The sequence below is a fragment of the Lotus japonicus genome, chromosome 1, assembly GCF_012489685.1.
Source record: "Lotus japonicus ecotype B-129 chromosome 1, LjGifu_v1.2".
In the NCBI taxonomy this organism is placed as follows: domain Eukaryota; kingdom Viridiplantae; phylum Streptophyta; class Magnoliopsida; order Fabales; family Fabaceae; genus Lotus; species Lotus japonicus.
In genome coordinates this window covers 124,545,392-124,570,763 of record NC_080041.1, presented here as the reverse complement: position 1 = coordinate 124,570,763, position 25,372 = coordinate 124,545,392, and the positions used below count along the sequence as shown (strand labels likewise).

Here is a 25,372-nt window from a genome sequence, read left to right as displayed (position 1 = left end):
CCCCCACGTGTTTAACACATGAGAATATAGTCAATGTTAAGAAGAGATTTTATGCTATGAAACAAGTGGGAAAAGATTTATATAAAAAGAAGGAAAAGGCATCATCGCACGAGCTTATGAAAGAGACGATGCCTCGATCGGGTTAGTTAAATATTTGTCTAACTTTTAAGTTCCATTTCACGTAGCACAAGTGCACAATTATGTTACATCAACTAAGCTTGATATAGGCTCAATTGGCCTTTTGGTATTGCGATTTGCATCCCTAATTATTAGATTATTAGTTTATTACTTAAAGATTAAGAGAAGAATCCTGACCTTTGAAAGACACATGTGAGCAGCTTCAGTTGGGCAAGACACATGATTCCACTAGCATTTTTGGAAGAAATTTAGAGAGCAAAATTGGAATGTAGGAGATCAGCATGCAGCAGCTTCAGCATTTTCTCTCTCACTGAAGGACCGAGAAGATTATTTCATTTTCCACTCACCTTCATCTTTCAAATCCCCCACTTACCTTCCACAATCAAACATAAGAATTGAGTTTTTTTTTCTTATGCATGTACTTCATTTATTCATTCATTATTATTTTTAAAACATATGACAAACGAAGGTGAAGCCAATTACTAATTTCTGACCCTGTGCAATTACTTCATTAACACGGCCTAAAATACTGCACTGCTCAACTTTTGAACCCGAAAAGGACATCATATAGAAAGGCCTACCACAATATTTTTCCCAAGGTACCCTCGAGTGTTTCTAAATATTTGTGTGCACCAACGAAAATTGATAGACTGCATACAGGTTCAGCGAACCTGACGTTCCTGGACTGTAGTTTTGTTTATTCACATTCCTCAAACGCGATGCAACTTAAACACTAAACCACAAAATATGAAATCCAGAAGGATTAGTGTGCTGCTGCTATACATTACATAACTAGCAAGGCGCATCATGCACAACATTTCTACGTTAGTCTGCCGCCTCACTAAGATTAACTAGCGCTCCTGCTTGAATTCTGATTTGCTGTTTCAGTGTCAGTAAAACACTAGGACTTCAGTTGGCTAGTTTGATTTTACTGCATCTATGCCATGGTTTGTCTCATTTATCCGACAAACTTCTCATCAAGGTTCAACTTCTGGCTCTAGTTCAATGCCATCTGCAAGGGCATACACCACTGCTGTTCTAGAAGGTGCATAGACTAGAAAAGATCGAGGTCGGTCATCATACCATCCATCCTGTAAAATCATTCAAGAGAATTCAAAAAGTTTATTTATCCATTGGTAGAGCCAAAACCACAATTAAGTCCATAAGAATGTAAGAACACAGAGAGAAACATAAACAAGACAGAATAGCACTCTTGTGTGTCTACGCTTGAGTATGTGCACACACACAGTTTAGAGAAGTATCATACAGTGGTGAAGTACTCAGCAGCGTGATTGAGCCTATTGAAGCCACCAAACGAGGGATCATCTGAATCCAAGGCAATCTGAAAAAGGGAAAGCATAATCCATTGATACAAAATTAGTGGCATGTTTAGATCCACTTTAAATTCTACCAGAATCACTTCTCTCCTCACAAAAGCTACCACCTATTTTCAGAGTCACTTGTCCCCCTAAACATGAAAAATCTAAGGAGTTTCCAATCACACACTAAACATATTGGCAAACTTTGGAAAAGAAAAAATAGTCAGTATTGGTCATTTTGCAAATATTAGCATCAACTATGAGAACCAGTACAAGGTTCACTTAGGGATTTTAGGATTGGAATCACTTGATCCACATATGGTGATTTCCTGAAATGGGACCTAGGTTAGGAGTCTAACGAGTTTGGCTCCTCAAAAGTGAGAGTCACTTTAGAGAGTAAAGTAAGTCATCCAACAAAGCAACTCAATCAATGGTTTTAATGATTACTTTGCCATGTAAAGTGACTTTCTCACTTTAGAGGAGTCAAACCCGAGTCTAACTAACCACACAAATGATGAAAAGTGTGTTTCCTAGAAGAAAAAAACAGATATTAGCTTTGATACCTTATATTTGCCCGGGTGTAAACACCCAATTCTGTAATCATAATAGCTGTTGTTCCAGTGAAAATTGAAGACGAAGACGAGGTTGCCCCTTTCGAAGACTATAACTTTGTCACCTTCATTTTTCCGTGAAATATATTGGTGTTCAGAAGTCATGAACTGCATTAAAGGGAAGCACAGTTACTTTTCCAATTTTACTTAGCTGATCACCCGTGGGGGATAACGAACTTAGTTAAATAGTATCAGTACTCTAATAAAAATTATAAAATAAAAATAAGTCACATGACCATGCAGGTAGAGTTTCAATAAATAGAAAAAAAAACTTTCACAAAGTGTCTATCATTGTAATTATGATGATAATGGTAGTCAAAACTTAACCATCAAATGACAGTAATATGACCTTCCAAAAGAGACTTCAGGTAATTCCTTGACATAGAAAACAGTAGAGGCACTGAGGCAGGAAAAATATGAAGACTTACACCAAATCTTTCTTCTAGATGCTGCATAGCTCGATCAAATTCTTGCAACCCATGATATCTTAGATACTCTGCATCCCCCTGATCAAGGAACATAGAAGATAAATTTTGTAACTTTTGAACTATTGCCATTATTCATTTTTTTTTTCTTTTTCTTCAAAGCCTCAGCAATTTGGATGGCTGATAATAAGTACATTTACCTTAATGTTGAATATCAAAGCAATGTAGATGGTAAACAAAGCAATATTTTATATTAGTGAACTGTTTTGTTTTGTTAAAAAAAATTCTGTGGACATTTACATGACGCTTTTATAAAATTTGTCACCCACATGATGAATGTCATTAATAAGAAATTGCCATATAGCTTATAAAAAAACATGGCTGAGGTATTGCCATATTCATCTTATTAGTAATTGTCATTATGACGAATAAGGATAGGAAATATCACCTAATAAGATGAATATGACAATTAGTACTTACCTTTCCTTTTTTTTTCAAAGAAAAAATATTAATAGTTCACATTTTTTGGGGGCCAAAAGGGATTCGGGTCAGCCTTGAGTGAATAAGAAATTAAGAAAGATGTTACATGACACTAATTCCTTCTATTCTTCTTCAAATATGTATGCAAACTATATCTAGAGTAAGTTTTATACTTCATAACTCATAAGTAATAAGACAAACACAATTGACGACAGAGTAGTGCTCAACTAACTGAAACCCCATAACCCCAAGTTTTATAATTGACATGGCAAGGGTTGTAAATGAATGGAACAGGAACGTACCAAGTCAAATCTACGCCTGCATTTATCATAACTGTTGTTATTCCCGGGAATTACTGAGCCATTAGGAAGACGTTGCTCACCCCTTGGAAAATCAATCCATTCTGAACAGAACAACAATGAATGAACAACCTTACCATTAATTTGATAAAACATCAAATCCAACAACAGCTCAAATAGTCAAATCATTATTCATTATCTAGATAAATAACGACAAGAAGTAAGCCAAATATGCTTACCAGGATGGCCGAATTCATTCCCCATAAAGTTCAAATACCCTTCACCACCGAGGCCCATAGTAATAAGCCTAATCATTTTGTGTAATGCTATACCACGATCTACAAGAGGAGTAGATGGTCTGTCTAAAGCCATAAAATCATACATATCCTGAAGCAGCCCACAAAATATAATTAAAATGTAAATGCCCAATGACAAACTGAAGCAGTTCACAGCTCAAAACAACAGCAAGCGTCCTTAATGATTTGGCAGAAGCAAAGGATGAAACTAAAGAATTCAATAAACAGCAATAGAATTGATAGATGCCATATTAGATTCTTCTAAACTGCAACACTCATCTCAATACATAGCCTGATTTCAAATGAATAGAAGTTTCTACAACATTTATAATATTCAATAATTATTTTCTTCTTTTTTCAAATAAGAAGAATTGCAGCCGGCAGTTTCAAATAGATGAAACTCAACTCCCACTCTCTTCAAAGAAAATGGAAGTAATCGCTATAATCCACAAGAAGCTCCTTTAACATAATTGAGAAACACCATAAAATCTAGAGCTAACTCACCTTGTCCATCAACCAAAATGCAATTGTCTTGTCACCAACCAAGGCTTGGTCATGACTTTCAGCATAAGCCACACATTTTTCCAGCCACCTTCTGTTGGTGAGTGTGTGGGTTATGTCGCCCATTTCCCAGTCTTCATCCCTCTTCCTACATAGAATATGACATAGCGGAAATCAGGAATGGTTTTCTTTTAGCACTAATATAGCAAACAAAAAGAATGAATGACAATGGTCTATTGTGGTGAAATGATAGAAAGGGTTCGAAAGGATATAGGATTTGATTTGAAAAATAACTTGCAACCAAAGAGGCATACAATTAGAATGAAGGCTTCGATTGGCTCTTGCAAGTTGCAATGTTGAGGCTCAAAAAATATTACATCTTTCCAGATGCAAATAATTAGCTAATACTCCACCAAGATGATTAAAGTGAAGGATTAACTTACATGTAGCATCTTCAAACATTAAAATTATTCTTATATTTGCATCTAGACGCACCTCACATAAAAAAGACCACTTATAATCTTGATAGCATCTTAGAGAAATTTAGGTTACTCTTAAGGATGGGTTTCTTTATTTCCATATTTATATGAATTTGATTCCTTAGATAATTAGGTTTATGATATGTTGAGAAGTCTCACATTGACTGGAGATATGACCAAGACAACCCTTATATATGGGAAGACAATCCTCACCCCCAAGCTAGCTTCTTGGGTAGAGTTAGGCCTCCTAAATTCTAATATGGTATTAGACCCTATTCTAGATCTGTTTAGTGGAGACCACCCGAATATGGGGCCACCCACAAATGTTCATTCCTGCATATTCCACGCTCCAAATGTTCTTGGGGACGGCAAGGATCAAACTTTAGACCACTTAGTCAAAGAGGCTTTGATACCATGTCATGAACCAATTATCCCGTAAGCTTAAGCTCTTGGATAAAGGACACTTGAATGTTAATATTTCTAACACATAATAAAAAAAGTCTACTTTACATGTCTTATATATTTGAAGTGTTGCCATCAGAACCGTCCTACTTTACAGGAAACATAATATGCTGTATATGCGCCCGATAATAGGAACAAAAGGTTACTTGAGAATCTCAATCCACTTGTCTGCAATGGCCATCTGCAGGCGATAGTCAAAGCCAACCCCACCATCTCGTGTAGGAAGGCAGAATGTTGGCATTCCACTGACCTGGAAATGGAAAGAATATTGTAAACTGCCAGTTTTCACTGAGTCAAGTAGAGGGTTGAAACACCATATTACAAGGGTTACCGGGCTATCTAGATTTGATCATGGAGAGAGAATGAAATTTGAGTATTGATTATTTAACTCCTAGTACAGTTTGAATTAGTTGTAATGACTTGACATAAAACTTTTGAGAGGACAACATACATCTTCACCAATTGTAACAGCCTCAGGGAAGAGCCCATGAATGAGATCATTAACCAGCATCAGGTAATTTACAGCATCAACGTCAGTTGCAAGACCAAAATACTCATTGTAATTTCCAGTAAAAGATACCTGCAGCAAGATTCAATAGTTTAAAAAAAAAAGTAAACAATTGAGAAAGTATGATGGCATGATAAAAAAAGATACACACTTCTTACTGGATTACACCAAAAAGGACTCTAAGATGTTCAAACAAGAGTAAAATGTACTAAAAAATCAAGTCAACAGTTATAGCTCAAAATTATTTTTGGACTACGGAAGAAATTTTATAGAGGAAAAAAGTGATTGAGGAGGACAGATATGCTCTACAATAAAGGCAGCAGAAGAAACCAAACATGATCATAAGATAATAAAGTTTCAAATTCTCTACAATGTTCTGATAAAGTGTATTATCAGTGGTGAGTGTACACCAGATGTGACACCATGAAACTTAGCCATGTTATCTTAAAATACCATGAAAATTAAAAGACCAACCATAAAAACCAATTAAGATGTACCTCTAATCCATGATGAGTGTACATCATTGATGTGACACCATCAAATCGAAACCCATCAAACTTGTATTCATCCAGCCACCATCTTGCATTTGAAAGCAGATACCTTAGGACCTAAATTAAGAAGTCGCTATCAACCAATGGAAGAATCATGATAGAAGTATATTGTCAGAACAATCTCAATAAATTATGTAGAGACAGCACTTACTTCCCAGCTTCCATAATTAAAAAGGCGAGAATCCCACATCCAATGATAACCCCGTGACCCAGAATGGAAGTAATGACCATCAGTTCCGTCAAACATGTTAAGTCCATCCAATGTATTATTTGATGCATGGCTGCATTCATAAGATATTGGTATAATCAGGTCTAAGCAGCAGCTTAAAATAGCATTCATAAGACCTTGCACGTATTATCATTCATGCCATGCAATGATAATTTAAGACAAGGTTGAAAAAGGAGAGCTAGAGATATTGCCCAAGAGAATGAAAAGAATAATAACGTATGAAGTATAACCATTACCTATGTACAATATCCATCAGGACGATGATACCTAGTTCATGGGCTCTGTCTATCAGAGACTTAAGGTCTTCTGGAGTTCCAAACCGACTGCTAGGTGCAAAGAAATTCGTAACATGGTACCTGCATCGTGCAGAACAATATTTTTACAATCAGGTGATCAACTTTAGGAGAACACAAATGCACTGATAAACAATAAACATAGAACACAAAACAGCTTGCTATTCTTTGAATTACATTGGCACCATCAGCAATTTGGGAGAGGGTAAAAAATTAATAAGAAGATTGAATAGGCACTCAGAACGTTACCCAAAGCTAGCATAATAAGAATGTTCTTGGATAGCCATAATTTGGACAGCATTATAGCCAAGCTTTTTAATGCGAGGCAGTACATCATCTCTAAAATTGGCATATGTGTTAATTTTTGGCTCCTGCACCACATGGTTCCAACATTATCAATAGCATAAAAAAACTCACACACTAAACAGACATTTTATTTAACTTCACAAATTTAGTTTTTATTATTATGCGTAAGCGTAAAACAATTCACTAAATGACAAAGATTAAAGAAAATATTTCAAACTAAACCTATTTACAGCTTGACATTTCCAGATGAATTAATTTTTTCTTTGAGAATCTTCAAATAAGAATGGGATAACTTCCTCTAAAGGAACTATCATATAGAATTTGTTTTAAAGTTAACAGCTGTGGCTTCTAAGAGAGTAATCAACATTTCCCAGATTTTAGAAAAGATACGACAGAGACTAACCCATTACTAGGGCACGAAGTAAAAAGCGAAGCCTGCATAGTTTGTAATTAATGACTCTCTCAAACAGTTAGTTCAGCAAAGGGAATCTAACTGTAAGTCTGTAACCACCTGCCTAGACGGCAGAAGGGTAATGAAGAAAAGGAGGGAATTTGTAAGGAGGTTGGGGGAAGAAAAAAGCCATGTGTTTATCTTTCCTTTTGCTCATTGACTATTATCTCCATTCCTGTTTTGATTCCCAGTTTCTATAACTTCAAAGGCTTCTGATAAGAACCTTGGGAGAACCACACCACAAAAGCTAGCTGTTGTAGTTGGAGAGCCCAAGGCCTTATAAACCCCACATTAGAATCCCATACTTCCAATGTGGGACTCAAGTCCCATACCTTGCAATGGGGTCCTAACATCCCACCACGCTCCGCAGCCCGCGCCCACGCGGGCTGGCTGTGCACTAGCCCGACGACTAGTCCCGGGCGAACACTGCAATGCCGGCGTCACCACCCGCGCCGCTCGTTTGCAGCTCAGAGACATGGTGGAAGGCTCTGATACCATTGATAAGAACCTTGGGAGAACCACACCACAAAAGCTAGCTGTTGTAGTTGGAGAGCCCAAGGCCTTATGAACCCCACATTAGAATCCCATACTTCCAATGTGGGACTCAAGTCCCATACCTTGCAATGGGGTCCTAACAGCTTCTGTCATAATATGCCAAAAACACATGGCTTTTTTCCAATCATGAAAAATGTTGAGAACTTGAGATCCTACATAACCTAATATGGTCAAAGTAGTTCTTATAAGGCTTGGACAATCTTCACCCCGTTTATCTAGTTTTTTGACTTGAGTTAGGCCCAGCTCAAATTCTAATTTGATATCAAAGCCTATCCTTACCCTAGATCTGATATTGGTCCACTCACATATGTACAATATTGCAAACTACCTGCTTCAGATATCGAGTCCTGGGCATGAGGGTGTGTGTGTTAAGATCTCACATAGACTAGAGATATGACCAAAGTAATTCTTATAAGGCTTGGCCAATCCTCACTTCTTGAGCTAGTTTTTTGAGTTGAGTTAGGCCTAGATGAAATTCTTATAATAAACAGTGACCACAGTTTCTGATGTATTAGATCATTGACTTCAAAATAAGGCAACCAGGAAACGAAAAGGAAATAATCACTTATTGACATCACAATAAAGAAAATAAAAATGCGCACCGGACTACTCATTCCGATGTGTGACTCATATATTCTCAGTGATTTTGGTCTCTTTGGCTGGGGATGTCTGAAGACATATTTTTCCTGTCAAAAGAGAAACTAAATCATATAACACAGTAGTACATGACATAAAAGTCAAACATACGCAGAAGTAAAAAAATTTAGTAACCATCACACTTTTATATTGAACTGTACCAAAGATTTGTAGACAGCTAGTATATTGTTATCATCAAGTAATTATTTTCATTTCATATAATTTATTTCAACAGACATACTTCCAGTGTTCTGCATTCTACCCGTTGCAGAACATACTTAAATATTGCAGCGTTGTCTAGCTTCTTTTTATATAATTAAGGAGAGAAATTACAAAAATCTTTTTTCCATTTTTGAAGGGAGAGGATATATCCTCCTAATATAAATACTCAAAGAAAAAATATCCCATAACGTTGCAGAGTGGCAATAGCTTCAAAATACTATAAAGCTGTCAACCCCATTGTAGACTGGTAATAAAAGTTCCCTTGAAACCAGAATGAGTAGATCACAAAAGATTAGCCAACAAATAAAATTACATCCCATAACAAATTCAAGGAGAAAGATATCTTTAGATTTCTCATCTCTTTTTTCCAGGCGTAACATATAAGGAAGACATGCAGAATCTTACCTCCTCTGGGGGATCATAGTATATTCCATTATATGGGATTTCACCTGGAGCCTGTACAGAGAACTTGATCCAAGCAGAAATTGAATCCTTGATCCCAGAGGGAGTATCCATGTGGATCTACAAAAATATAAGGGATATTTAGTTCACACTTCGCAGAAAATACTCACAGGCTTAGTTCAAGACATCTAGAAACGTTTAACATGTATGACCAAAGCTATATAGTTGTACTTAATAGCACCTTTCTTTTGGAAAAAAGAAAAAAATTTAGTAAGTGAAGAAAGTCGTGAACTACATCAGACAAGGATAAGATTATCTTTGCAAAAGACAAAATTAATACTTAAAACCCGAATATAAGGACAAAGACAGATCAACCAGCAAAGCTCGCCGCCAATCTTCTTCATAACAAGTGAGCTTGCAAGGAAGCATGGGCATTTAAAAATAATAGACACACTTATATTGGACACCTGTGTCGGACACCTCACCTATGGACACTTCAGAATACAGATACTTCTAACACATTCTACAGTTTCCTATTTTTATGAACTTTTACATAAGACCAATGATAGCATTTACTACCGATTATCAGAACATTGTTTCTGTTCTGATAAACAAAAAGGTGGTGGTCGAGAACCGGTTCTACAGTTTGAAATCCTCGAGACCCAAACAGCCAAATAAGTCAAATGCACCCTTTTTTATTCTGTTCAATTTCTTCCTCTGAATTCATAGCTTTTTTTACATTTGCTAATTTCTTGCACCCCTTCCTCGTTCTTCAGAATTTTTCTTGGTTCCTCCTTTGAGAGAAAGCTTTCATCCATTGAAACAAAAGAGCCTGATTTCGTCTGCTTTTGCTTCCACTCGATAGGCTTCTATTACGTTCTCCAATACTTCATCTTCCACTCAACTTTCTTGCTCCTCTGTATCTTGAACCCAAACAGGAATATCTAGATCAAATTCTGGCTGGAACTTCTTGAGTACAGCCTTCAGAAAATCCCACCATGTTGCTTTATGGTTTCTTCTTTTCCAGAAAAACCACCAACGGAGAGCATTTCCTGCCAAAGCCTTCTCAGCCTCCGATAGCTTCTCCTCTTCAGCTATACCCACAGCCTCACAATGTTGCTCCTTGTTGATCAGCCACCTGTAAGCATCTTCTCCTTTAAAGTTTGGTATCACCTTGCTTTCCCTCTTGTAACTTGCTGTCTCCTTTCCTATTTCTTCAAGATTCATTGCCCCACAGCTCCTGTATGGAGCTGAGCTCTGATACCAATTTAAGGTACCAGTTATGAACAACAAGAAATATTGTATTTCATTGAAATAATGATATGAAAATTACACCAATTCCATGGTATTTGAGAGACCAACACTCTCCCCAAAAGATCCGGATTACAATTCTGATACCCTAACTATTTCCCTCTCCCTCTTATATATAGTCTCCCCAATCTCTCTAATCTCTAACCAGCTCACTAACTAACTAACTAATTACATGATTTCCCTAACTGACTAACTTTTACTAAAGTATTTAAGGGATTAGTTAGTTATCTGATAAATAAATAAACAGAAAGACTATAATCATTAGTCATTGAACACATGTGAGTGAGAAGGTCATCAAAGTCCATCAAAATATTATTCTTTTCTGGAGAAAAATTACCTTGACTCGAGAACCATGAGGAATTGCTGGTGAACCATCTGCATTGTTTGGCAAGAAGATCTCCCACACACCAAACTCATTCTGTTTAGACAAAACAAGAACATTTAAAGACTGCCAATAGCATTACAATTGTCAACTAACTCAAGTAAGATATCCACGATACAGGACCAGGAGTCAGCAAGAATTATCACAATGACATTCTCATCCATCATTACAGGTCATGATTTACCTTTTAAAACAACCAATTCCATTATTTTAGCAGTATCATTTTAGGAAGAAAATCCATTAAAGTGACATCACTAACTTCTAAAATTGCGAAATTGCAAACCAACATCAGTATCTCTTCATTATATGTGGAAGACAAAGTACACAGATGCATTTGAGATTATAAGAAGAAGTGAGCATAGCTCACCATAGAACAATGCAACTCTGTCTACACAAGATGTTCAATCCATGTTACAACTGGCACTCATTAATATTGCCTTTCCAATGAAAGAAGCATCCTAAATTTCACATGCATAAACCGTAAAATCAATAAAGAATAACATACCCGGGTCATTACATCTGCATTTGGATTCCAATTATTGAAGTCGCCAACTAATGCTGCTGACTGAAGAAGCAACCAATATTATCTATAATGGTCGTAGAGGAAATAAAATCCAGCTATAACGACAATAAGTAATTGTTTTAAGTTTAAAGACACATCATATGCACAATATTAAGAAAAATCCAAAATTTATTTGAAAATATAGAATGGGAAAGGGTTAGGAAATAAATGGAGAACACTACTTAAAAATTACTAATGTCTCCCATGTAGATCCTGAATTAAAAGTAATGTTTCCAATAGAATGTTTTTATTTACTACCCAAATGAACCCATTAACACCTTCAGGTGATTTGAAATTATTATTATCTTTGCAATGACAATTCTATAAGTCAGTAACCACAAGTACAGTTGGTAATGCATTTTATAATATTTAACTTTAATTTGTTAAACATTTATACAAATTATCAATACCAATGGACCACCACAATAATGAGATAAACTATAGATCTCTATTATGTTTCCAAGGACTCGTGTATAAATGTTTAACAAATTAAAGTTAAATATTATGAGACTTTACCACAATAATGAGATAAACTATCAATACCAATGGACTTCCAAAGCATCAAATCATCAATGCTTTCTTTTTTAATTTAACATTTGCGTCTTTACGTTACTTTTCAACTACTAAATTTAGATGTTATACTATAAGGTAGTATTCTATCATTTTTAAATTTGTTGTATCCCCGCATCCCATGCTGTATCCGTGCTTTTAGGATTCTGCAAAATAATTTGTACCCAAAAACTAGAATCAATGTTAATACCAAGAGTTCAAAAGATTATACCTTAGCTCCAGGTGCCCACTCTCTGTAAGTTATGCCTGTAGCACTGCAAACAGAAGCTTGTAGTCATTAAAAAGCATATCAATCAGGTGGAAACTAGGGATGTAGAGAAAGATGTTTAATGTCCTTATTTCCTTTTAGCGCACATTTCTTGTTGTACTATCATATCAAGCCTGTGCTACCAAATTACCTTAATATTATAAATTAAAGGCTAGATAGCAGCGTAAATTTCCATAATTTTAGATTTCTCTATGAATCGGGAATTTCAAAACATGAAATTAAGGGATTTATTATTGGATTTTGAAATTTAAGTTTTGTAGTTTGAGTCTTGAAATTTCAATTACTAATACTAGTGATATTGTAGCTTATATTCAATTAAAGCAGTCAAAATATCCAAAGCATATCTCATTATATCATGATTAATATCTTCAAATAGCTTAAAGTGTCTTAAGATTATGTCCCAGTCCCACCCTCAATACCTAAAAACCCTATAGCTTATAAAGACTTGGGCAATCTTCACCTCATGGGCTAACTTTTGGAGTTGAGTTAAGCCTAGCATATATTTAAGATGTTATCAAAGCTTATCCCAGATTTGATATTGGGTCACCCACAGTTGTCCAAAAATCAACCTGACCTTGGCCCGGTAAAATCATCCTAGCCTCGCATATTTCTAGTGCAATAAGAAAAATCAGTCTCGTAATCTCCACGCTCCAAATGTTCAGTCTTAGGTGAGTGAGAGGCTAGTTCAAAACTTACATCGACTAAAGATATGACCAAAGTAGAGCTTATAATGGCTTGGGCAATCCTCACCTCATGAGCGAGCTTTTGGGGTTGACCCCAAACCCTAAATCCTAAAATCTAAAGCTCCCCTTTATTTCCATAACTATAATTATTTTCTTCCTTAGTTGTCTCACTCTTTTCCTTCCAACACCCTCCATCTCTCCACAAAACTAATATCAACATCGCTTCTCTATTTGATAGTGGGCTTTTCTACTTGCCTCTGCCACCACCTTGTCTTTTGGTAGCCTGAATCTTGAGCCCGTTTGGATTCGGACTAAAGAGCACTTACTGGAGCTTATCCCATGCTTTTTCATTGGTAACAAGCTAAAAGCTTAGTAGTTAGTATGCTTTAGCTTGAAAGGGAATGCTAAAATACCAAGATAGTATTCCATAGTTTCATCATCTTATATGATTTCTTAGGAATAGTTTTCAGATTTCTTTGTATTTCGAGATTTTGTTCTTTTAATTTGGAATAGAAATCTTCTATTAATATAAATAGAGCTTAGTATTCTGTCTTTTGTACCACGCCATATCATATCAACTCAATATTGATTTCAAAGTATTTAATCGATATTTTTCTTCTCTTCTTCCCCTCTATACAAGGCTTAGTCTTTCAGGGTTTCCAATCCAATGGTTGTTTTTTGATATTTTTTATTGGTCTGTATTAGATATGTTGAATTAATTTCGCTATCAATCATTTTAAGAATGTGAAACCAGTGGCTTACAATAAGTTATATGCACAAGGAGGGGGCATTAAGCTGTCAAAATAAAAGTAAAATAATACCTGCGTGCGAAGCCAAATTTTTCATAACCACGAGAAAATGCATCCAGACCACCTTCATACTTGTCAATTTCCTCACGCAATCTTTTGTATTGTGCATAACTGTGATTCGAGAAATATTCATTTCAACAAAATCAGGTTTTCATTTTAGATACAGATGTTATGTATCAAAAGAGAAAAATTATGAGCTGAAAATTGAAGAAATACTTTGCTTTCTGGATTTAAGATTGGCAAGATATACATAACATTAAGTTATGTTTTCATAATTGAGAGGTAACAATAATTTAAATATTTATACTTCCAATATGAAAAAGAAATTCCAATACACAGGAAATGTTGGTCAGTTTTTGGCGTCAACGCCCAAGAAATGCCACCTTTTTTATTCTACATATTATTATAGTTTCCAGGTTCCTATGGCCAATTAATTGCTACAAACCATTTCTATTACTATTTCGGGCAGCACCAATTACATAACTCATACAACATCAACAATAAACAGCCAAGTTTTATCCCACTAGGTGGAGTTAGACACGTGGATCAACAATGTTATTGGGCTGTATCCAATTAGATAGCTCATGAAATGAACCATAAGAATTCCTTGAAAAGATGATTCAATTGTCATTTCCCCATCTAACAGCGTGAAATATGAAATTTCAATTAAATTGAAATTATAGCCCCATCATAACCTTCTATGGTTAATTGAACATTTAATGCTTTGCAATTGTTATTCCACTGAAAAATTGAAGTACTTGCTTCACCTATACTGGAGGTTATCTTACCGGAAATCAAGATGGTCGCGGTGAGTTTGCAAAAATGGATCAATCTCATATATTTTCTGCCCTATGCCAGGCGGAGGAATGATCCTAGGTTTAACTTCATTAATTTCTATTACTTTCATGTCTGAATGAACTGATGCCTTCTTGGTTTGGGCACTGGTGCTAACATCTACAAGCGATGACACAACAGAACCTTGCCCATCGTCAACCTCACTGTAACTGCTAGCTGCTTCGTCAAGAGTGTATGTATTCTCATCTTCCGTTGCTAAATCCTCTAAGTTCTGAAAAGACTAAAACATGCATTAAGCTAAGAACATTCAAAGAAATTTCTGAGTCATACAAAAGATGATTTAACAATAACGAATAAATGGAAATTGCGAACAAAATAACAAATCAAATGCATTTATAGCCAAGCTAACTGTAGAAATACAGAGGGCAAAGTAAAGAACAAAAGCCAGTAGTGCCTACTTCCTATACTTAATGGCTAAGGAAATTAGATATGGCTAGCGAGTAGTGACAAAACAGTGGTAACTTGGTCAAAAGAGCATATGGTTCATTATCTTTCAGATGAAGATACAAAGAGAATGATAAGAATAAACCTCCTTTGATCCATGTTTATCGCCGGAAAAAGAAGAATTTCAGGCCTGCAACCACCATGGAAGGTGGCGCAGCCACTACTGTGGCCATGGAGACTGCTAAGCAGCCAGAACAGCAAGGAGAGAGGGAAAATTCAAATGTGGAAGATGGTTAGAAGCAGTTACCAGTCTGTAGTTATTAGGAGTTAGCAGTTATTAAGTGTGTAAGTTGGTTATTATGTGTGTATGTCAGTTTGTATTCAAAATAAAAACTGCACTGTGCAGTGGTATAAATAATAGGCGCAGCCTAGAATCAGGCTCTCGAATGCCTGCTGTATTGTAATATTTCCAGTAGAGATTCTTCATCTTTGCACATTTAATAATATCCATCTTTCTCTATTTCATCTACCTTATCAGAGAAGCTTGGCTGATGCTTCACAGTCCACCACGTTAAGATCCCGCCTAGAGCTAGTTGGTATATGGTCAAATGCTCTTTGTAAAGTCTTAAGGCAATCCTCACCCCTTGAGCTAGCTTTTGGGGTTAAGTTAGAACCAAATTCTAATATGGTATCAGAGCATGTCCCAACTAAATATGGTCAGCCCTGCAAACTTCACACTCCATGCATCCAATCTTGAGCGTAAGGGGTGTGCGTTGAGATACCACAAAGTAAATGGTCAAAGTGTTCCTTATAAAGACTTAGGAAAATCTACTTCTCATCCTTTATCCAATTTTCTGGGTTGGGTTGGATCCAAATTTAGGTACACCTTAAACATATTTCAGCTTGTTTCATCACAAAAGCGACAATATGACTATCATGCATGATCTGTTTATAGTTCCAACTAAGCACAATTTTGGGGCCAAAAGACATTCTGAAAATATAAGCATTTAGCTCAACAAAACCACAATCCCTATACAACAAAAGGCATGAGACAAGAAGCATGCAAAATTATTTATACAAAAAAATTCCACGTGGAGAAGGAGAAAGCACCTGTACATCCTCGGTGGTTATATCAGGAGTTTCAACTTCATCTGTCAAGGATGCAGAATTATCTAGATCTTGAGGAACAAGTACTTTATCAGATTCAGCAATCGCCGAAGATGTGGAGTCAGAATCATGGGAAAATTTTACAGCAAGGGCTGTCCCTGAAAAAAGCCATAAGTTATATCATTGGTGTGTTTTCGTACCTAATGTGTAGAGTTATTAACACCACATTGAACTTTATGTTCATCCAGAGTAAGAACATATATCACATTCTTTACCTTTTCTATTTTCACTATTATTGTATTGGCCCATTGGTAATTTAAACTGATCAATCAGTAGATAAAGATAGCCAGTTTCACCAGTTAAATTATGCTAATTTCACATTGTTATAAACTTATAATGGTTTGTGCAAAAACTGCCATTCACACAGAATCATGTCATTAATATTCCACAAACATCGTGCCAACTCAACTATATTTATTGGCAATACAAGTTTCCAAGCAGAAACTGCATATGGTACACAAGACACTATATGAAAGACAGATTATCTACACTGCATTGCGACAATGAATAAGAATCTGTCTACAGTGAATCTAAGGGTACGTTTGGAAGTATTTTGGGAAGGGGAGGAGAAGGCTTTGAGGGGAAGGGGAGGGGAGGGAAAGAGAGGGGGAAGGAGAGTAAGCCTTTCCCTTGTTTGGAAGTTCCAAATTCTCCAAAACCCCCCAATTCAGGGGAACCAAAAAATATAACTAAAAGCGGGTTTTGGTGAGGTCTTGGGAGGGTTTTCAAAAATACCTCAAACCCTTCCCCTCCTTTTTAAAACCCCCAAACAAGGGGAGGGCTTCTCATAAGCCTCTCATTCCCTTCTCTCCCCTCCAAAACTCAATTTACAAACACACCCTAAGAGAATAATTTCATAATTTGTTACGCTACTTAATTTCATTGCATTTCTCCAGTTCATGAACTGCTGATGCTGAATTCAAATGTTCAGCTTATCAGTTATGTTGCCCAACAGTGGCTCCATTTATAATAAAACTACATAAAGCATATAAATAAATACATAATTACTACAATGATGCATTGGAATTTCACATGCGTAGAACACAATCGAGTTCACATACTTTATTTCATCAGTATACTACTAATGATCAGTTCTCATAACGCAGAATCATACAAAAGTTGCCATAAGAATTCGATCCAAAATCAATAAACACCTATATTCAACACGAAAAAACAGAGCTACAATGTCGAAAACTCAAAACGCTCTGAAATTGAATATACAATCAAATTCCTACACAGAGAAGTGAATAGCATCACTCGAACTACATGCTTCAGCTTCACTAAACTTACTAACACAGAATCAAAGCTAACTCAACAAGATTCCACCGATGCATGGCTCAACAATTCAAAAAAAAAAAGCTAGTACAAAAATAGCAAGCAAAACTCACACAACTGCAATGAAAGCAACGAGAGTGAAGTTAATTACGAGAGCGCGAGTCCTTTTTGAGAAAAAAGGAGACCGGTGCCGCCCCCGCATTCCTCCGATCGCCACCGCGGAAGCTCGACTTGTTGTGCAGCGATGGAACAACGGGAAATCGAATTCCCGAGACGGTGTAAACCATCTTTTAGGGTTCGCGATTCAAGCAGAAGCAGAAGAAGACGAAGAAGATGATGAAACGGTTTTACAGATCCACAGCGGTTACAACAACGAGTCTCTAGAAGAAAGAAGTGTAGTGTAGAGTTTACGGAGGCGAGAGAAGCGTGAGTGATGACAGCAAATTGAACTTGCAAATGAGAGGAAATTAGTAATTCGTGTACGGTGAAGTGTGGCGCTATCTGGGTGGAGTGACACTGAATCTGCAAGTGGTGTGCTGATACGTGTGAGCAGAGATTCAGAACAGAATAGCATGGTGATTGGTATTATGGGACCCACTTGGGCTCGCTTCTCAAATTCTGATCGTTCATTGTCTCCCTAAAATGTCTAATAAGGTCCCTCGAAGAGGATATGAAATGAATGGCTAAGGATGTGATATATATATACTTTATATTTTTTGTTTTGGTTCATTGTGTAGGGTAGGGTAGTGTTTTGTATGTACCATGTAGTTGGAAAAGCACCGGCTTAAAGGTATGAAAATTAAAAGGATCTTTTGAGTTATGAGTATATGCCTAGTGTCACCCCTTTGCCAAATCAAATCACTACCCCAGTTGATATATGCCTAATTGGATTCACATTTGCTTATTTGATATGAATAATGTTCTTTTCACACCTTCTTTTGAGGTGGAGAGATGTGGAAAGAAGAAAGAGATAAAAAGAAAAAAAAGTAAGAAAAAGAAAGTATGAAATGTGATAGATGATAAGAGGAGATGAATATAAATAAAAATATATGAAAATGAGGTGCATTAAAGTGTGAACATATCATTATTGTATTTGATATACATTGAACTTAAATAATTTTAACTTATTTATTTGTACATAGAGATACATGAAATAAAATTTGTGTTAGTTCAAAACAAACATGCACTTAATTCACGTTAATTTCATTGAGGCAAGTTACGTTGTAGATGAGATAATCAGTGTTTGCATCAACATCAAACCAAGCAACACAAGTGTGTGTCAAGATTTTCATTGAACTCAATGTAAATCACATTAGAACTAATGTATCAAAATTCCGCTTCTTTTAATTTATGTTAAACTTAATGTGATAAACTACATGATTGATGTTATAAGTTGTCTTTAACTAAAAAATGCACATAAACAAAAGGATATCTTTCTTAAATGAGACCATCATCAATGGGTAAATATTCTGTATTTGAATATAAAGCTTATCACTATGTAGGGAAATTTAAACAAGTTTATTCCATAAAATTATTATAATGGGGATTTTCATCAGCTTAGATCCATATTTAATTTGAATTGGAAACAAATATCTAAAGATATATTTGATTACTTAATTTGATTTAAGTTGTCAGATTATAATAATATATAGTATGACTAGTGACTCAACAAGAAAATTTATAAATTCGAGTAAAAGACCAGAAGTTATAAGTGTGTAGGAACTAATGCTTTCCTACACCGAATATCGAGATTAAACTAGTATTTGACATAAAACCTAATATAATACTAGATTTTAAATAAACTACTAAAATGAGGGTTAAATGGTAGATAAGTGAAGCACACGCGTTAAATAAGTACCTGAAATAAGAGTGAAAAATATGTAAAATAGACATTTATCAACAGTTTGGAGACACAAAGCTCCACTTACCACCTTTGCTGGTTTAATGATATACTTCATCCGTTTCTATTTATAAGAACCAAATGAAGGGTGTAGCTTGATCCCTTTTATAAGAACCAATTCAAATTTCAAGATGTATTAATTATTTTTTTGCAACAATACCCTCATTTAATAGAAGTTTCTCTTTCTTTCCACTATGCAACTCATTAATGATAAATAAAAATTAAACAAAATAAGTTGGGGCAATTTTAGAAAGTTGAGATAAATTTGAATAAATTTAATACTACCAACCACTTTCTTAAGGGGTGTGAAATGTTTCTTATAAATAGCAACGGAGGGAGTACTATTTAACCATTGTCCAAAATAAAAAGAGGTCTCGAAGTAAAAAAGAAAAAAATTTGTGATGTCAAAGTTTTATACTTTTTATACTATTTAACCATTGTCCAAACATTGTTCATTTGTGGTTGTACCTTTTCTTTTTCCTACTTATGGATATGCAAATTAAGAATAGTGATGTCAAAGTTTTATACTTCTTATCGTAGCTTTTTAATTTAATTACTTATGGACATGTTATCTTAGTTTTGTATTGCCTATCAATTCCATTTCCTTTAGTTTAAATAGACAATTAAGGTGGGAATTTTTTCTATAATTGCATGACTTAGTTCAAATCTAAGTAGAAACCGTCTTCTCTGTGTTTAGTGGTGTCCTAAAAGGTATGATTATGAAGCATGTTGCCATGTCCTTGTTCCTCTCTGTTCTAATGAAAGCTCTTCTCTTCTTATGTAACAATATGCTTATGAAGTCATTAAAACAACTATAGTATATCAACGTTCCCTTGCACTTTATTTTCCAAGTTTATTTGCATCCTGACAATATGTTGGTTATGCATATTTTTTTTTTAGTGTTTGCACTTCGGATCCACTTCAGATGTCCAATTTAATCATGATGAATTAGTTCTGCGAAGGGAATGCGGGGCAGAGTTTTGACGTTGTGTACAGTTGATTGAGTCCCTATTGTTCCAGGAATCTAGAATTAATTGGGTGAAAGTGGGTGGTGCTAATTCAAAATATTTTCATGCAATAGTGAACTACAGAAGGAAGAAAAATGCTATTCATGGTGTTGTACTAGACGATGGGTGGGTGGAAGACCCGTTAGCTGTGAAGGAGGGGGTTAAAACATTCTTTGCCCATAAATTCAGAAGGGAGGGATGGTCCCGCCTGAGGCTTGATGGAGTACCTTTTAGTTCATTGTCTGTTGTGGCTTCAAATTTGTTGGAGTCCGAATTCTCAATTGATGAAATTAAGGAGGCAGTTTGGAGCTGTGCAGAAGATAAAAGGCCAGGTCTCGACGAAATTAATTTTAGGTTTATTAAAAAATTCTGGAACTTGTTGCAAGATGATTTTATGAGAATTGCTGCTGAATTTCATGAAAATGGGGTATGGCCTCGGGGGCAAATGCTTCTTTTTTAGCTTTAATCCCAAAAATTGACTCCCCACAGGGCGTGAATGAATTTCACCCAATTTTTCTTATAAACTGCATGTATTAGGTGATCTCCAAGGCCCTTGCAAATAGACTCAGAGAAGTGATATCTGATATAATTGATGTTTGTCAGTTTGCTTTTGTGGGGGGAAGGAACATGTTAGACAGTGTCCATGTGGCGAATGAGGTGGTTCATGAGGCAAAGAAGAAGCAAAAGCCAACTTTTGTCCTCAAGATTGATCATGAGAAGGCGTACATGCTCAGAAGAATGAATTTTGGGGAGAAATGGGTAAAATGGATTAGAAGCTGCTTGGAATCTTCATTAGTTTCTGTTTTAGTTAATGGAAGTCCTACGGAGGAATTCATGATGGAGAAAGGCCTTCGGTAAGGTGATCTGCTAGCTCCCTTTTTATTCATTATCATCTCAGAAGGCCTCAATGGACTCTTGAAGCAAGTTGTACAGCTGAGGCTTTTTTCTCCTTTTAAATTCGGTTCATGGGAGGGTCTGACCGTCTCTTTATTACAATTTGCAGATGATACCATATTCATTGGAGATGCGTCCGTTGAGAATACTATTGTTGTGAAAAGTATATTACGTTGTTTTGAATTGATTGCAGGTTTGAAGATGAATTTTTTTAAGAGCAAGATAGCTGGGATTAGTGTCTCCAACAATTGGTTTAACAGTTCAGCCTTTGTGCTCATTTGTCAAAAAATGCAAATTCCTTTTGTTTATCTTGGTATTCCAGTGGGGGGCAATCCTAAGCGATTATCTTTTTGAGGCCCAATGATTAGCAAGCTCCGATCAAGGCTGTCCAAGTGGAAGCAGAGGAAAATTTCGTTTGGAGGTAGAGTTTGTTTAATCAAATCCGTGTAGACGTTTATCCCTCTCTATTATGACATTTTCAAGATGCCTATAGGTATAAGCAGAGGACATAATGCACTGTATGGGCTTACGCCAGTTTTTCTGCAAGTGGCCCGTATAGTTTCCATGGCCTTATTTTAATTTGTTCTTTATCAATAAAAGCTCAAACCACAGGGCTATTTTTTAAATAAACATTAATTCATAATAAATTAAATATAGTATATAATATTTTAACAAATATTTTTATCTACTTATTATTAAAATAAATTTTCTATAACTGTTAATCTTATAGTATTAAGAGTTATTTAAAAAACAGGAAGAATGCATATTAAATTGAACACAGACCTAGAGGGAGAAAAACTAATCCAAATTTCCACTACACCACTTTACTTCTTATTAGGAAGAATGCATATTATTTTATATATATGATATACTAAGGTTATATTTTAAATTATTATAATTTTTTAATATAAACCGAGTCAAGCAATCGAACCAATAATCCAGTGGTTGAACCATTGACTCATTGACCCAGTGCCTCGACCGAGTCGATCACCGGTCCGAGTCTAATAACACTGGTATTTTGAGAAGATTTCTATAGGGGGTGCTGATGGTGATTCTAAGATTGCGTGGGTAAGGTGGGTAAAATTTTGTAGACCTGTGAGTGAGGGTGGTCTCGGAGTTAGAGACTGGAGACTTTTTAATCGGGCTCTCATTGGAAAGTGGAAATGGAGGTTATTGATGGAGAAGGACAGTTCGTGGTGCCAAATCTTAAATTTTAAATATAAAGGAGTGGTCTCTCCTAATGATTCCCGTTGGTGGAAAGATTTGATGTCTATATGTTCAGGTCCAAATAATGGGAAGTGGTTTGATGAAGCAGTAAGCAGAAGAATTGGTGATGGCAAATATGTCATGTTTTGGCTAGATGATTGGTGGGGAGAGGGTCCTCTAAAAAACAAGTTTTAGAGGCTTTTCCTCCTTTCTTCTCAGAAAAATGCCTCGGTTTTTGATATGGGAGAATGGAGGGATGTTGTGTGGCAGTGGTGTTTTTCTTGGGACATAAATCTGTTTGATTGAGAAAATCAGAGGGTAGATGAGCTTATTCGCTTAATCAGAAGCTAGGATGCACGTGCGGGTACGGTACCGGGTACATGGTACGGCATTTTCTGAAAATTTTAGGTGCGGGTACGCCCGGGTACGTTAATATAGATATATGTATATTTAATTATTTATGTATATAGTGAAGTAAAAATAGAAAATATAGGCTATAATCAAACCTCTAACATAGACAATAGCACAGTGAGAGGACCTTCAAGTATAGCGGCGAAAAAACGGCATGCGGTGGTGAGAAAAAGGGCTTGCGGTGGTGAGAGGTTGAGAGCAGTTCACGTACATGAGAGAGGAGAAGAGCAAAACAGTGAAACTGAACTGAGAACGTGAGAAATTGAGAGGTGAAATTTAGGGGTAAATAACCTAGGTATTATTTCCTTGCTGGAAAAAAATATTATTAATTTTTTAATTAGTTAATTGGTAAAAAAATTACCCAATTTTTGCATCAAAGTACCCAATTTACGTACCCACACCGCACCGCCCGCGTACCCAATTAATGCTGGCGTACCCAATTTTTCCGGTGCGCACCGCCGCGTACCCGCCGCGTACCCGGGCGTACCCGCACTCGGTGCGCACCCGGTACTGGTGCGCTGGCCAAATTCACGTACCCGTGCTTCAGAGATCAGAAGCTTCTCTCCTATAATGGGTCATCGATATTCTTGGGCTTGGATAAGGGAAGGTTTGGGACTTTCAGTGTAAAATCAGCCTATGAATTATTGCAGGGGGAGGTACAGGAGGAAGAAGGTAAACCTTTTAGTAAGCTTTGGAAGGCCAAAGCTCCCTCTGGTTCGAAAGCACGGGGTCACTACATAATTAGGGATCAAAGTGACGATTCACTCATTTTTTTAATATTAGGATGAAAACAAATATAGAATTAAGTCTGAAAAAATGCCTTCATATAATTTGGGCTATTTTCACCCTTTGAAAACGCATAAAAGACTACAGTTTAGAAGAGTTTAATAAATATATAATGTCAGTGTTTTGTACTAACATTCAATCACTTCATGGCATGTAGGATAAAAAAATAACATTCATTTTTAAAATTTAATTAAAGTATAAATATATTTTCTAATTTAACAGAATCAATTGAATGCATGTGTAAACCAATTTTACACTGACAGGACACAACCCGATTAACTTTATCTAAGTCTCAATCTTATCTTCAAATATATAAACTATTCTTCAGATATATTTGTTTATTTGGCATGTAAGAAAAGTTCAAATTGAATCCAGCACACTACTTTAGATATGATTTTCATTTTTATGTCATTATTTTCTAAAAACTAAAAGTGTGTACTTATCCATTGTATCTTTATATAAAATTATTTAATCAAATGTTTTTTTTTGAATCTATTTAATCAAATGGTTTACTAGATTTGTTATTTTTCTAATTTTATAAAATTATTTTCGTATATACTGTTCATTATTTATTTTAAAATGTGTTTATTTACTTATATATTTTATTGCTAAAGATACATTGATTTATCCAAACATATGAAAAAATATTTCATGGTTATTGAGGTGGACAAAACAACAAAATTTGATTTCAAATTTTAATTTATCTTCTGTTTTAAAATTTAATTTAATTTTTAATTTTCGATGCATAAAAAAATTTAATATTTTTTATTTAATTATTTTGTTGAGTTTTAGAAATTATTTGTTATTAAATAAGATGATAATATTTTATTAAATAAACAATTTTTTCCTTAATTTGTCACATAAATCTTGTAACTTGAGTAGTACTGTAGTATATTGAATAAGGATAGTATTGCGTATTTGGAATTTAGTCCACTTTTTACCGTTAAGAAAAAAGATTTTAAATCAAAATAGAATCAAGAAAAAAGATTTTAAATCAAAATAGAATCAAGAAAAAAGATTTTAAATCTTTACTCAAAAAAAAAAAGATTTTAAATCAAAATAGAATCAGAGACAAGTCTCACGCGTCTTTGATAACGCGTGACAGACACGCTTGCTTCATCTTTACGCAGTATAAAGAAACACTGGAGCAGTTGAGTTTTGAAGAGTAATGTTACTCACACACCTCTCTTTTGAGGTGTGTGAGGTGGAATGATGAGAGAGATAGGAAGAAAAGAAAAAGTAAGGGAGAGAAAGTATGAGATGTGATAGATGGTAAGAGGAGAGAGATAGAAACAAAAAGAGGTGGAAATGAAGTGTTTTAAAAATGAGGTGTGTATATATCATTACTCAGTTTTGAAGAAAGAAAATATAGCGGTTGGAACTTGGAGATGGCGCGAACAAGAAGAATCAGAGAAAGAGACAGAGAGAAAGCGTTGTTGTTCATGGCTTCAGAGAGGGTGTTTGGCTTTCGATTTAGGGTTTCTATTTCCCTCTCTTTCTTTCTTCTTTCTTTTCTGCCCGATTATGGATTCTTCAAATTTCTTCTTGGCTTTTCTGATTTAGGGTTTCTCTCCGCGAGAATACCAATATCAATTACGGACCCTTGTTGCCACGGTCCCTGTCCCTTATTTTTACTTTGAGGGCTGGGCCTTCTTTGGGTGCCTAACGGCGAGTATGCAAGTCCTAAAAGGAGATGGTTGAGATGACCTTAGAGTCGCGAGAATGATAATTTTGATTAC

The 25,372-nt window shown here is 35.6% G+C and overlaps 1 protein-coding gene across 2 annotated transcripts; it reads right to left on the bottom strand.

The window, feature by feature from the left end:
* Positions 1-681: 681 nt before the first annotated feature.
* LOC130730226 (1,4-alpha-glucan-branching enzyme 1, chloroplastic/amyloplastic) lies at positions 682-18,081 on the bottom strand. Of its 2 annotated transcripts, none has more exons than XM_057582173.1 (22): positions 17,581-18,081; positions 16,098-16,252; positions 14,537-14,823; positions 13,761-13,859; positions 12,200-12,242; positions 11,362-11,421; positions 10,812-10,892; positions 9,167-9,283; positions 8,506-8,589; positions 6,841-6,962; positions 6,535-6,654; positions 6,221-6,350; positions 6,016-6,126; positions 5,462-5,590; positions 5,157-5,260; positions 4,073-4,217; positions 3,512-3,659; positions 3,276-3,376; positions 2,497-2,574; positions 2,021-2,176; positions 1,406-1,480; positions 682-1,229 (listed from the first exon to the last, which is right to left on the bottom strand). In XM_057582173.1, exons 1-22 carry the CDS (start codon positions 17,714-17,716, stop codon positions 1,116-1,118), a joined length of 2,595 nt encoding a protein of 864 aa, XP_057438156.1. In that variant the 5' UTR covers positions 17,717-18,081; the 3' UTR covers positions 682-1,115. The 2 variants fall into 2 exon arrangements, with proteins under 2 accessions (XP_057438156.1, XP_057438157.1); XM_057582174.1 differs by having other exon boundaries at positions 14,537-14,814; positions 17,581-18,080.
* Between the last annotated feature and the right edge of the window lie 7,291 nt (positions 18,082-25,372).